The sequence below is a fragment of the Typopeltis vanoorti genome, chromosome 3 (genome assembly GCF_054136105.1).
Source record: "Typopeltis vanoorti isolate ZY-2024b chromosome 3, IOZ_Tvanoo_1.0, whole genome shotgun sequence".
Lineage (NCBI taxonomy): Eukaryota > Metazoa > Arthropoda > Arachnida > Uropygi > Thelyphonidae > Typopeltis > Typopeltis vanoorti.
In genome coordinates this window covers 69,883,358-69,898,844 of record NC_143551.1, presented here as the reverse complement: position 1 = coordinate 69,898,844, position 15,487 = coordinate 69,883,358, and the positions used below count along the sequence as shown (strand labels likewise).

The 15,487-nt window shown below is 37.1% G+C and overlaps 1 protein-coding gene across 4 annotated transcripts in view; it reads left to right on the top strand.

Annotated features, from left to right (window-relative positions):
- The window catches only part of Mi-2 (chromodomain-helicase-DNA-binding protein Mi-2 homolog), a 692,327-nt gene that overhangs the window by 383,264 nt on the left and 293,576 nt on the right, over positions 1 to 15,487 (top strand). For all 4 annotated transcript variants that reach the window (XM_090390662.1, XM_090390660.1, XM_090390659.1 and 1 more), the window contains one exon: positions 254 to 371. In XM_090390662.1, the coding sequence (XP_090246788.1) occupies positions 254 to 371 (118 nt within the window). The remainder of the gene's footprint in view (positions 1 to 253; positions 372 to 15,487) is intronic.

Below are 15,487 nucleotides of genomic sequence, written 5' to 3'. Positions count from 1 at the left end.
TGACAAGAAATGCCATTATTGCAATTAAGAAATTCTGAACAGGTATAATTAGCATTCTCATCATGAATTAAAGATATTAATTAGCAATCCATTCCTGTACATAAAAATGTAGTCAATAACCTAATAAAATTATATCCTGTCATTATTCAAATTTCATTCTGTATCACAAACTCTTGTCAGTTCTTTTATTTTTGGAGCATAAACTTATCTTTTACATTACTAACTAACTAATTTTCATCTCTGTGCACTGTAGTGATCTTCAGGGCTTTTTAAATGAATTTGCTGACCTGACAAAAGAGGAGCAAGTTAAAAAGTTACATGATCTTCTTGGACCTCACTTGCTTCGAAGGTTAAAAGCAGATGTATTAAAGGTAATGTTTGTCTGATTCTGAGATGCTTTGATCTTATCTTTATTTTAATCATCTCAAATAAGTAGCTATTGGAAGTTTATTTTTCACTTGGTTAGACTATAATAAATTTAGATCCTTTATCCAAGTGTAAGCAAACAAAGTTTGCGCCTGAATATATCTTCAGGACTGAGGTAAGGTAGTGCAACTCCAAGCAAAGGTAGGCCAAGCTCGCATCACTCCTTGTCTCAGTATCTCCCATAATGCAAAGCACGTCTCTTGCAGACATGTATATACCGCTATGCATTAGTAGGGCCACTACCCAGACCGGTTTCAACTTTTATCGAGGTCTCATCAGTGGGAGGCAGATCCAAACGTGGAGATACTAAGGCAGAAGCAATAGGAGAGGTCATATTTACCTATAGGAGTTGCCAACAGGTGTACCACCTTATTATTGAATTACTGTGGATTTAGAGAATACTTCCAACATCTTTCTCTAAATCCAGAGTAATTCAATAATAAGGTTGTACACCTGTTGGCAACTCCTATAGGTAAATATGACCTCTCCCATTGCTTCTTCCTTAGTATCTCCATGTTTGGGTCTGCCTCCCACTGACGAGACCTCAATAAAGGTAGAAACCGGTTGGAAGTTTGGGTGATGAAAGGCAGTACTGTAGCCAGTGAAGTTTTAACTGAGGATCAGCTGTTGCTGTCACCCTGGGCCTGCGTGGTGGAGTAATGAATGACAATGCTGTAGCCTGTGAAGTTAACTGAGGCACGGCTGTTGCTGTTACCCTTCCAAATGAGCGTTTCTGATTTTCTGATCCTACGGGTCATTATTGGGTGATCTGGGGGATTTTACAAGTTTTTGGAATGGTATCCCCGCACTTAAACAAAGGGGAAACCAGTCTGGGTAGTGGCCCTTCCCTTAATGCATAGCAGTTTATACATGTCCTCAAGGAGATGTGCTTTGCATTATGGGAGATACTGAGACAAGGAGTGATGAGAGCTTGGTCCACCTTTGCTCGGAGTTGCCTGGTGTTGCACCACCTTACCTCAGTCCTGAAGATATTTTCAGGTGCAAACTTTGTTTGCTTACACTTGGATAAAGGATTAAACTAAATTTATTAAAATAAGTAGCTAGTTAGGTTATAACAGCAACAGTCAAGAATATTTTTATCTTTAATAAAAGCTGATTTTTAATTTATCTTTAGCGACATTGCATTTTAACCAGAATATTTCATTTGTTTTTAGTTCCTTGGTTATAGAAAGTACACAATACTATTATATATATAAAAGTGATCATTTAAGAAAAATTATTTGTAAGAATTTGTTATAGAAAAGTATATCATTTTTTTAAAAATACTTGATCATAAATTTTGTATAATGACGAACTTTATAAAAGGTGTTGTTTAATTTGGAATTCTAGCAGATATGTATATAGAGGTAGCTCCCACCTTTATGAATTAATTGGTTCCTGGCAACCATTTGTAAAGTGGGAGTTTATTTGCCTTAGTACTAATGTGATAAGCGAGAGTTACATTTGTAAGAAGGAATATATAAAATATAAAATGAATATTAAATTATAAGAAAAGACTTTACTGGCCAAAGATTTACATATTTTTAAATATTTAAAAAATAACATAAGAAAAATTTTAAATCAAAAAAGATTCTTTGATTTAAAATAAAAGTGATATAGCTCATTTCTATATCACTGTATGAATTAACAGCCATTGAGATAGTAGGAGATATTTTAGGAAGCTTCGGTGCTTTTTTTTTTTTTTTTCTTCCCCCCAAAGAAGGCTTCAAGTGTAATCTGCTTGACTTCTTTTCATTAAAATTGCTCAATAGCAAGCAGAAGCATTATTGATTTCACGAGAAAATTTACTACATCATTCAAAGTCTGAATCTTTTGATTCAAATATTGCTTGAGCTTTTTCAAGAAGTTTAAATGCTTCTTCTAGACCTTCATCATCATCAAATTCCTGACATTTACCCTCAAGGGGTGTACAGGATATGATAGTACTACATGAAAAATTTACATCATTACTAACTTCCTATCTGCAATTTTCCTCCAAATCAATCTATTGCCTGTCAAGATCCAACATTGTCAGATCTTATATTTCTATCTTCTAAAGCACTTTTACTATATCAGTCCACCTATATCTTATTCTTCCTCTGGGTCTTTATGCTGTCATCAAGCTGGCAGAGAACACTTGTTTTGCTAATCTTTACTCTCCCATTCTGTTTAAGTGACCATACCATTTAAGGTTTTCTAGACCTTTTAATGTGCAAAACTTAGTTGGAGCTTCATATCTGTTATCTCCTTTGTCTTTTTCTTCTTCGTTTCTTTCTTGTTCCTCTAATTTAAGGAGATCATTGGATTAGAGTTCCGTAGTGTGAGATTGAAGCGCTCATTAATATCACCTTCCGAAACTTCCATTTGCAGCTGGTTAGCCATACCTAAGATCGCTTGAGTTTCAGAATTCACAATCTTTGTTAGGTCTTCAAAGCGTTTGAAATTATCATTAAACTGAGGACAAAGTTTATACCATACTAATTTCATAGTTTTTTCTGAAACTCTATGCCAGGTGCTCTGTGTTTTTTTTTTTTTTTTTTTTATGTTGGGCTCATATACTGGAGGTTGGCTGTTCAACCTATAGTACATTAGTACCGTATATGGGTGTTGGGTTGGGAAAGGAGAAACTTGTTTACATTTGATTTAAACCCCTGTATGTTGTATTCCTCAGGAAATACGTGAGGGGGAAGATTGTTCCACAGTACCTGTCCTGTGCATGGCCTGTTCCGGCCTTAGAAGTCATCGTTGAATCGTTTAAGAGGACGTCCTGGTTTTCTTTTTCCTAATGGCTTGTACTTTAAGGGCTTGTTTTGGTAATCTTTCTGTTTTCATTCTTTGAACGTGTTCCATCCATTTATGTTTATATTTTTTAATTTTTTCTATTACTGGTTCTTGGTTTAATTCATTAATAATATCTTCATTTCTTTTGTGATCAAATAGGGTATACTTTGCAGTTTTTCTCATAAACTTCATTTCTGCTGTTGTTAATCTTTGTTTGTCTTTTGTTTTATTGTCCAGATTTCTCTTCCATACATTAAGACTGGTAGGGCTAATGTATTGTATACTTTTAGCCTGGTTTGTTTTTGAACTAGGATTGGTTTAAATATAGAGTTAATTACACCTGTTATTTTTAAATATTTTGAAATTTTTACGTTTATATCTTTTTCATTTTCATATGTGATCATACATCGTAGGTAGTTAAATGAATTCACCTGTTCTAAGATCTTGTTATCTATTACTATTTTAGTTCTTGCTGGATCTTGTCCTTTGGTGAGAGATGGTTCATTTATTAGTCTAATTGCTCTCCTCTGTATTGAGTCAAGCATTTTGAAGTAGCTTTATGATTTGTATAATGTTAACAGCTGTTTAGTGGTGAAGTAGCATCTTGAGCAAAAAAGAAAACCCGGTTTTTTGGAAGCTGGGGATGCAATGGTTGTGATGTGTTTATGCCAGGAGAGACTTGATGTCAGATTAATTCCAAGAAGTGAAATTTCATCTTGTCTGGGAATTTGAGTGTTATCGAAAACAATGCTGGGGGAAAATGGTTCTTTTTTGTGAGAAATAAGACAGAACTGGGTTTTACTAGCGTTGAAGTTAACGAGGTTATCTGAGCGCCATTGGCGGATGGCATGGAGGTCGGAATTAAGGGCAGTGGTGGTTGATGTTCTGTGGGTTGAAGTGAGTTGTGTACAATAGGGTTTGTCAAATGAAGGGAGGAATGTAATGTGCTGTCATCTACAAAACTATGTATTGGGTTAGAAGTTAACTGAAATAGGTCATTGAAATATAGAAGGAAGAGGTTTGGTGAGAGAACTGAACCTTGTGGGACCCCAGCATTAGTTGGATGGTGAGATGATAGGGAGCTGTCTGCCATCACACATAGTGTGCATCCTGATAGGACACTGGCAGTCCATCTGCAGAAGTCCTGAGGCAGTCCACATGAGGGAGTTTGCTTAGTAAGCCTTTGTGCTAGACGCGGTCAAAGGCTTTGGAGATATCAAGTGCAACTACTTAGGAATTCACCGAATTTCTCCATGGCATTTGTCCAGTGATGGGTGATGTATAAGAGTAGATCTCCTGTTGAACGGCTTTGACGGAATCCGTACAGGTGGTCGCTTAATAGCTGGGTACCTTGAAGGTAGATTAGGAGTTGAGAGTTGATGGTTTTCTCCATTACTTTAGATAGGACTAAAGTGAGTGAGATGGGGCAGTAGTTAGATGGTAGTGATTTGTCTCCGTTTTTAGGAATGGGTTGAATATAGGCCAGTTTCCAGGCTTTGGGATATATACCAGTGGAGTAAGAGAACGTGTACAGATGGCATAGGATAGGAGTCAATTCTGGTGCACAGACCTTTAGGATAATTGGAGGAATGCCGTCAATGCCAGGAGACTTTTTTGTGTCTAATTTAGACAGCAGGTTTGTGATATCTTTTTGGCAAAAGTATACAGGGGGCATTGTGTGCTGGGCAATTGGAATGACTGGAGGGCATTTGCCATTGTCAGTTATTTGTGCATTGGAAGCAAAGTGTGAAGCCAAGAGGTTAGCTTTTTCTATGGGTGATGTTGCAATTGTGCCATCTTGCAATTGCCTTGGCAAGAGACCAAAAGACATGGCTGCCATTTGGACAGGCTGCAAGCTTCCTGCTTTTTGCCCGTTCAAATTCTGTTTTAGAGGTATTGATAATATTCTTACATCTGTTTTGGGCTTCAGTATAGGCATTGAATGAGGATGAATTCTTGATTTGAGGCAGTTGTGGTATGCTGGATTTTTCATTTGTACAGCCTTGGCACAATTTTTGGAGAACCAGGGTTTAGTTAGGGGGACGGTAGTTCTGAGTAGTGTGGGGAATATATGTTTTCATGCCAGTCAGGATTACTCTGGTGATATGTTCGGTGCATATGTTTGGACTGGAAGACCGGAAACAATAGTCCAACCATGGGAATGAGGCATAGTAGACTCGGAGACTGTCTCATTTGGCACTGTTATAATGCCAACCTACTCTTGTGTGGGAGTGACTATGTAAGGGTTGTTGCATGGGGAAGGATATGAGCACTAAGGTGTGGTCAGAATTACCCAGGGAGGGGGGGGGGGGATCACTACATTCACTGCATATTTAGAGGGGTCATTAGTAAGGAAGAGATCTAGGGTATTCGGGAGTGGTTCGGGTTATCTGGTATTCTGGTTGGTTTTCGAACAATTTGTGTTAGGTTATTAGTGACTGAAAATTTCAGCATCTCTGGCTGCAGGATCTGTATAACTGGAAGAGGAAAGCCAATTGGTGTTATGGATGTTGAAATCACCCAGGAGGATCATTTCGCTGTTAGGAGAGTGGAACTGGAGAAAATCACCTTTTAAGGAGAGGAAATGAAAGAGCTCACAGTGATTGATGGTATTAGGAAAGCAATAGAGACAGCAGATGAATTTGACTGAGTGGGGGAGGGATATCTTCAGCCAAAGAAGGTCGAAGTTGGGCAATTCTAAGTTAGTTGCTCTCTTCCAGGGTATGTCAGAGCTGATATATGCACAGACGCCACCCTTGGGTTGAAAAGAGTTAAATAGTGTATAGTTAGGAAGGTTGAGATGAATAGTGCTGGGAGAAGGTGAGATTTGAGTTTCTGTTAAAAAGACTAGGTGGGGTTTGGTGGACTGCAGATGTTAGTGTACACTATTAAGGTTGAAGTTGAAGCCACGGATGTTGGTGAAGTGGATATGCAAGGTTCTGTGAGGCATTGATTTGATCCCAAGGGTCTTGCACGTTTCCTATGCAGTGCCTGCATACTGGTGTGGTCCTTGGTGGCTACTAGTGGCATCACTTGGTTTTTGTACTAGTTTGGTTGTCTCCATTTTGGCGTTTTTCTTCTAGTTGTCTTCAGAGTTGGCATCTTTGTTCTCTCTGGGCAAAGGTTAAATCAGGTCGAGCACATATGCACGACTGGGGGCAAGTCCTTTAGCTTGTTGTTTATCGCTGTTATAAATTTGGATGTGTTTGTTGGTGTGTTGCAGGTCACTTTCACGAGACGTGGAAGGAAAGTTCGTTCTGTCCTTTCTTTTGTTTATGGGTCCGATACGATGGCATTTGACGAATTTCTGGGATCGAAATTGCATTCTCCTGCTAGTTTGCTGACATCTTTTAAGGATTTACCATTTTCCGTCGGAAAGTTCAGGATAACGACATTGAGTTTCCTATTGTCGGCCTCGAGTGACTCGTGTACCATTGATGCGATTATTTCACGAAGTTCGTTAGCAGGCATGGGCACTTGCAATTGGGCACTGGTCATTGAGCATCTCAAGCTTAGTTTCCGATTTTGGATGAGAAAGTATCGATCATAGTATTAAGCTGTTGCTCGAGGTTTTCAACTATTTTGCCTAGGTTTAGTATCTGTTTTATGGAAGGGAGGCACATCATACAGAAGTAGGGCTCGTTAAGATCGGTAAAAAGCTTGTGCGGCGATTCATTTATTTTCGTGCAGGAAATATGTAGCCAGTTGCAACAGAAATTACACAATATTGTTGTGTCGGAAATAACTGGCCCACTATCAGTCAGCCATTTGTTTCAGACCCAACATGAGAAAATAGTGACTTACGATAAAAACATGCTTATACTGTCAAGAGCAGGGGTAAAGAAGTAATAAATAAGCAATCAAAAGGTATATCAACTTAATTAATAATATTGTTGTATATCCAAGAAGATAGAATAACGAAAATTGTCAACAACAAAGTTGAAAGGCTACAGCAACCTATGCTAGAGAGAATGGATCACATGATGAGGAAGCTGCAAGAAATGTCTGCAAGCTATAGAATGGAAAATTCTATAGCTTGCAAATGGAGGGTAGGAAAAGTCACCGCCAAGAAATTCTCAGGTGCTTCAATTGTAGCAAATTTGGACATATTGCTCGTGACTGTTTTCTGGCACTGAGAGACACTAGAACAAGATATCGACCAGAGACAACATTGCTTACTTGTGCCAGATTATCCAGTAAAATGAGGGGACAGGGCAATGTAAGTTTCCCCGGAATGGTGGTGAGAGGAAAAATCTCCAGAAATAATTTTGAAGCACTTATTGACACCGGTTCCCAAGCCTCTATAATATCTGAAAGACATATTAAGGAACTTAGGCCTTGTGTGAAGAATAGAATTAAACATTTGAAGAAATCAATTAGGAACTTAGGAATATCCCTCTTCCCAACTCATGCCACTAAAGTAGTGAGACTGCCTGAATTTAGATTATATGCATGGCATAATTTCTTGGTTCTACCTAAGAACTCGCTCTCCCACATAGGGCTAATCTTGGGGAAGGATTTTCTGAGGAAGAATGGATTCTCATGCGACTATCCCAGAAGGGAGATCAAGTTCCTTCGAAGAAAAGATTCTAACAATGTTAATCCGAACACTGAAGGTCAAGAAAGGAGAGACAACCCTTTGCACAACAATCCTCAGTGCATAGAGAATGGTGAACTAACGAGAAAAAGAAAAGACGCCTCATCGCACAAGGATGGAATACTGAATACAAGAGACATTCTTAGAGATGCATGATAAACTTATCACAGGTGAAGAACTGGGTAGTATCTGTAAAAGGGCAGCAAATGATGACCAAACTAATAGCAAATGCACAATTCAAGGTAGACAGAATGTGAAGAACAAAGCCACTTACGTGTGTCAAGTAACTGATGAGAACTAAGAGGAAAAATCCTGACCAAGGGGAGGATTTAAATTTAGGACAGGCTGGCATTAGAAAAAAAAAGGGGGGGGGGATAAAAGTAAAAGAAAATTTTCTATAACGCCATTAAAGAAAAATTTTAATTAAAGGGGACCCTTTGTTGTGTCAGAAATAACTGGCGCACTATCACTCAGCCATTTGTTTCAGACCCAACATGAGAAAATAGTGACTTACGATAAAAACATGTTTATACTCTTAAGAGCAGGGGTAAAGAAGTAATAAATAAATTGTAATCAAAAGGTATATCAACTTAATTAATAATATTGTTGTAAAGTAGCCCAAATACTGTTTTAGAATCATGCCCAATATAGGAAAAATTATGTTGAACAATTCAGAATTATGTAACCAATCAACGGAAGGTCAGATCACTACGTAATAGTCCACAGTGACACAGCAGAAAACCCATATAGTCATCCAGTAACCACTGCCGCGACAGTTCCGTCAAGAGAGGCATCGAGGAAAGAACCTGCCATCATCGATATCTGACTAATCAGAGATAGCTAAGTGAGTGATGAAGGCAGACAGAGAGGGCGCTCGTGGATGAGATATAAGGAGCGGCGCACACGTTAAATGCTTTCTTGTTCCTGCATTTTTCCTGTGTTCCTGTTCAGAGGGCTGAGGAAGCTTGTCCCCGGTATCCAGCAACTTTCCACGTTGCTGTGGGACCCGATGTGTACAAGACGTCCGACAGAACATCGGGAACCAGCAGACAGAGCCATTGGTGAATCTGCTGCCAATGTGAGGATATCAAAGGGGATCCTTCGAGAAGAAAGGAAGGAGATAGACAGTGGAGTGACAAGGGAATCTTGCCACATCCGAGGAAAACCCGGAACTGAAGTTGAGGAACCACTTCACTAAGAAAAATAGCCGGTAAGGTGCATATCTTTTACCTTATATATATATATATATATATATCAAGTATTGTAGAACCAGAGGAAACGAAAAGAAGGAGAACTTTAAGCATAGCTCTGCTCGACCCAACTAAGTGATCCGTTTTTGGACTAATCGTCTGTGATAGGACCTTCCAGTGATAGTTTAAACTATTGTGTAAAAGAGAGACTATAGTAGGACAGTTATGAGATGATTCATTATATGTGATAAATGTGTGAAGGCACTGTTCTTTATATTAAGCCTATAACTTGTATAAATTTTACAGCAAAGAGTTTTTTTTTTAACTAAGATAGTAATTGATAAATTGAGTGAACATATCATGTGTATCTAGCTAACGTTGTATTACCAAAATTTGCATAACCACTAGAGTATCATTTAATACTAATGCAAAGTACAGAATTAGGATCGATTAACTGATACTCTTGGAATATAATCATATGTGCCTATGCGATAATTAATACGTGAGAGTGATATTAACGCTTAGAATAATTGAGTGATTTTATTACAAAAGCATGAGAATTTATGCATGAGTTTGTTTTTATATTGTTATTACATGATTTCTGTATATGATTTTTAGTTCAATTAAATGTATTCTTTTAAATCTGAGCTTGCGAGTTCTGTTGTTTGAGACTGAATTACCACTCAGAAAAGTTCAGACCTGTGTAAGACCTGTGTGCAAGATAGTAAGGGGAGCCACGACTGCACACCACGTGATCCCTATGCTCAATTAAATTGTCGAGAAAATTAGTAGAGTAAATCTAAGTATCAGGAACTAGTTACTGGCTGGCGCAGTCAATCTGAAAATGATTTGTCAGAAACTGATTTTTGGTACATGTAACTTAAGATATAAAAGTAAAGTATAGTAAGAAAGAAGAAAATAACAGAACATAGGAAAGGGACAAAAACTATTAAAATTAAAGAGAAAGCAATGACATTACAATATACCTTTTTCCCTTTCTTTGACTCGGTTTCACACCTGTGGCACTTCGTAATGTCGTTCAGTTTGTTGGTGATCGGTGATGCGAAGCTGACGGGACTCGAGGTAATCTTCCATTGTTGGCCTTTGTTGTTGTTGCCATCTTTACTTTGTACAGTAGGCATAGTGCTTTCGCATTGCTGTTTTTTTAGTTGTAAAAAATAGCTAATTTAATGGACTATGGGTACTTACGAGTTGTGCTGAAGTAATCAGCTGCTTAGTATTCTGTTACTTTTCCGTTTACTTCTTATTTTGCACAAAAAATTTCCAATTACCATAAAATGTGGGAACACAAGTTTAACGTTACTTATTCGCAAGCGCCACCTATAATCATTTCCCGAATTGCATCTAAAATCTTGAATCTCTTCCAAAACTCTTTGATAGAAAAGTTTCCATCTTTATCAGCTGCTTCTATTAACATTTCAAAAAGCTCTTTGAGATAATGTGCTTTAAATGTTGCAATCACTCCCTGATCCATTGGTTGTAAAGAGAAGCTGTATTTGGAGGTAAAAAGACATTTTTTACATTAGGGCAAATGTAAGCTACTGGTGAGGGATAGCTAGGTGCATTGTCAGTTATCAGAAGCACTTTAAATGGAATTTGTTTTTTCTCATAATAAAGTTTCACTTTGGGAACAAAGTGATGCATAAGCCAATCTTCGAATAGGGAACCCGTGAGCCAAGCCTTCTTATTTGCCTTCCATATAACTGGGAGAATAGCTTCTTGGATTTTCTGATCGATGCACAAATAAGGTTTTTAACTTGCAATCTCCAGCAGCATTTCTTCCTCATAGTAGAGTGATGCGATCTTTTGATGCTTTAAAACCTGGCATTGAGGATTCTTCTTTTGCAATGTAAGTTCTTGCAGGCATCCGTTTCCAAAAAAAAAGGCCTATATCATCAACATTAAAAATCTGTGATGGCAAGTAATTTCCTTCTTTAATTTTCTGGATAAGCTTTTGCAGCTTCATTATTGGCACTTGCAGCTTTACCTTGTGCTTTAGTTTTATGCCAACCAGTTCACTTTTTTATAGCAGTCAAACCACCCACTACTTGCAGCAAAAGTCTCTTTGCAATCATGCCCTTTTTGGTCTTTCAGCATTTTAAAAGTGGCTCATGCTTTAGTACAAATCACTGCGTAGGTAAATAGGCATGTTTAATTGTTGAGTTTGGTCACTTATCTAAGCAATTAGCAGTTTCTCAATATGACGAATTATACTGTTTGTTTCTTTTTTTATGCAGCCATGTAGATTGCATAGAGTGTGCATTTTTTACTTCTTTCAAATATTTTTCTTTATCCTTTAAAATGGTGTAAACTGTAGAAGTGGCAAGAGAAAATTTCTCAGAAAAGAACTTTAACAGTGCTACCTGCTTGATGGCTGCTAATAATTTCAAATTTTTTCTCTAACGTAATTGCTTTTCTTTGTTTCTTTTGCTCGTTTTCTGGTTTTGCATTGTTGCTTCTTTTTGATATTGTTGGAAAAGTGAGAGGGTTATAGTTAAAAATAAAATAAAATAAAAAATCAGGTATAATTGAAGACAACTACAAATAACACACTCACGTCGCCAAAGCTCATGAGTAACTGGAGCTCGTTCTAACTGATCATTATGGCACTACATGCTGCATAATTCCCCATACATGCTCCTAATCGCCTTTGCCATGCACAGTTTAAAATAAAAATTCCAATCCAAAAAATTCATAATGCAGAATGTTAAATTGTGTTAAAGCGAGAACTACCTGTATATATCCTTAGTAACTATACATGATTCTGTGACATTCCAACAATTATAATTTCTCCACTAGATTGCTTGCAGCAATTTTCTTGCAAATTGATTTATTACTTGTCAGGTATCCATAATCATAGCACTTCAAGATTTTTAAATTTGTGCGTCATTAAAAATGCATCTAGAGCTTGGCTTCATTTGTTGGATCTTTTGTCTGCCATTTTTGCTTTGAACACCTGTATAATCACTCATCAGCTTCTATTTAAGTGAAAATTCCTTAGAATAGTTCTGTTTACATACTCTTAAATATTAATAATGTCCAGTTTCTTTCTAACATTTTCATTTTCAATATTGGATGATTGTGTTATTGAAGTAATTTGTTCATACCTCTAATTTTCCTGAGAATTCTATTGTTGATCTCGAATTCTGGATCATGTATTCTGTTTCTAACTCATGTGCCAACTCTATATACAGTCAACTCTTTTTGTCCAATGTGGCTGTATTAAATTGCTATAAAATAGAACATATTGTTAAAACATTATCTCCCTTTAGTAAACTCATACTGTTCCTTGCAGAATATAGCTTGTCTGCCTTACCCATTTATGTATGCAAGTTCTTACCAACTTCTCAAAAATCTTCACCACTAACCAGAGATATACGGATTGGTTGTTAGTTGGACACATCAGTTTTTGCACCACCTTTGTCAACAGAACTGTCATATATTCATTCCATTCCTGTAGTTTCTTTCCTGAGCTGTATCTTAAATAATACAAAAATGTCAAGGCTTAGCCAGTTCAACTGAACATGCCTTTAACATACATGCTGGTATTTCATCTGTCCCTATCACCACATTCTTATCCAGGTTATATAACAGATCTTCAACCTCATTATCATGTACCTCTAACCCTTCATCCAATATAGTAGTAGTTGCACTGTGCACAATGTTATATATACCTGACTGATATATCTTAGGAAAGTGAGCACTCATTAATTGAATCTCATTAGCTTCTGACACTATTTTAGCCCACATAGCCAATTCTTTTCATACTCTGTGATTTAGCTTTCCACACAATATTTGTTATTTTACATACTTCATAACTCCTTAGTCTTATTACTCTTATTCTTATTGTTACATTATTCCTTCCACATGATCTCCTTATGTATCTCTTGCTTAAAAAGGTTGCACATTCATTTCACCCCCACTCTATTTATTCTTCAAACTCTAGGGATACATTCAGATGCTGCCTCATTCAAGCTATTTTCCAAAGATTCCTACACATTGCTTGATATCTTTTCCATTCAGTAACTGATATCATGGGACCAAAGATAGTTTTCTCTTTGGCATTTGAAGAAACTTGTTACAGAAAGAGTCTAAGAATAGGATGGTACAGAAAATCACAAATGAAGAGCTCTATCGGAAGATACAACCAAAGGAGAATCTAATGCAGAAGATTATACAACAGAAGCTGTAATTATTTGGACATATCTGCAGAATGAGTGAGGACCGGAAGATAAAGACATTCATGTTTGGTATTATGGATGGTGTAAACAGAAGAGGTAAACTATACAGAGAAGATAGACAATGTAAAGGATGTGGAATGGGTTTACAGAAACTACGATACTGTGCACTGGACAAAAAAAAAGGTGGAGGAGGATAGTGAAGGAAGCATCGGACACCAACGGGCAGTGAGCCCACTGTTCATGATGATGATGAAGTTGGTCATAATTTCCATCTTTGTGGTTGAGCATATAACCAATTTTAATTGGAACATCTATATATAATTACATACTTCCCAGGAAAGTACAGCATAAGTCATCCATAATAATCACTGTTTTTAATTCCCATCAGGGTAATTTGGCAGATAGCTGCAAACACTCTACTACCTGGGATATTATTACTGTTATTGCTTTCATGCATTTCTTCTAACTGGATTCAAGTCATTTGATATCGTTAGTATTACCCCCCCCCCCCCCCAACTCTTCTATCTCTTCTGTCATTTTTAGAAATGACAGATTTTGATAGTCAGGTTTCATTAATGCCATCAATCTTAGGCCAAAATGTATTCAGTAAAGCAATGAGCTCAACTCCCGATGCCCTGGCATTTGTGTATACATAAAACAAATTAACACCTGGCCATTTCATATACTTAAATGTGCAATCTGCTTGGCCTTTCCTAGTGCTGTAAATATTCCATTAAACATCCATCATGATGTCCTCCGAACACTTAAGCCTTAACACACAGACACTCTCGAAAGGTCTGAACCCAAAGCATACATTTCCATCCCTTCACGAGATGCATAATCGTGTTCAGTGCCATTCATATCTGCATCATGTTTGCCCAACATAGCTAAACTTTCACAATTTTCCATTCTCACCATTCCTCCCATGATGATCTAGTTTCCCTGGGTTTGCATTAGGTTGCACCTTCTATAAGTAAATTTTCCAGGCTCCTGATGCCAAACCCATATGAGTGCAGGCTGTCCCTCTTATGCAAGTCTTTTCTGCCATGAAATGCACTTTACACATCTAAAAATTTGGATCCATTTCTTCTACAAATTTACTTCTAATGTCCTGCCTGAACAAACTTTTCTCTTTGCACGTTTCTCATGTGCTCACTTTGATAGATTTACAAAACTTAAATGAAAATCCTTGATATACTCCCATAATTTTAAAGCTATTTGTCTTAAAAGTGAAACTCTGATCCTTATGTACCTGTATTCTATTTGACCTGAACATCCTATTTTGTTTTTCTTTCAGAATTTTTCACCCTCCTCTCATGTATTTCTGTCTTCTCTGGCACTTTTTTACGGTATCAATCCATCTTACTACTGAATTATGCACTGTAAGACTTGCATTCTTCCAGTTTGACCTGCCCTGGTTGAATTGTGTTAATGTGAACTCCTGATTGCATTTCTGTTGAATATTTTTCTACTGTTATTTCTGCTTGGTCTTCCTATGGGTCTTTTTTCTGCCAACCTGGCAGAGATCAGTTGCTTTGCTAATCTTTCCAGTTCCATTATGTTTAAGTGATACCATCAGAGATTAGCTCTGCTAACACATTCTTGAATGCTAACAATGGCCAGTTCTTTCCTAATATCCTCATTTTTAATACGATACTGCCATTGATGCCATCTGTTCACTCTGCTAATCATTCTCAGAACCTTCATATCTTTGTTCTTCAGTCTTTGATCAAGTGTTTTATTTCTAACCCAGCTCTCAGAAGTTAAAATTGGTTTGAATTCCGTATTGTATACAGCTAATTTAATGTTTTGACTAATTTCTTTCTTATTCCATATAAATTTATTCAGCTGACTGCCTACTATACCAGCTGTACTAATTCTGTTGTTTATTTGCATATTTAATTTGCCATCTTCACTAAAAATTATGCCTAAATAGCTGAAGTGTTTTGCTTGTTCTATAGGTTCACTATTCAGGATATTGTTGATGTTTTTAATATTTCTGCCTTTTGTCTTTTTATTGCTAATTTTCATACCAAATTTATTACAACCATTATTTAGTTCAGTCATGGAATCTCGAACACTTGTACTGGATTTATTCAGAAGTATAACATCATCTGCAGCTCTCAGATGTGAACCATAGACTAAAATACACAAACGTTATTCAAGAAAAAATGAAAGAGTTTGAGAACAGGAACCAGACCTTGGAGATTCAGTGGCAATCCCTGAAGAAAAAATTGATTGATTCAGCCAGAGAGGCATGTTTTGAGGTTGTTTGTAAGGATAGAAAAATC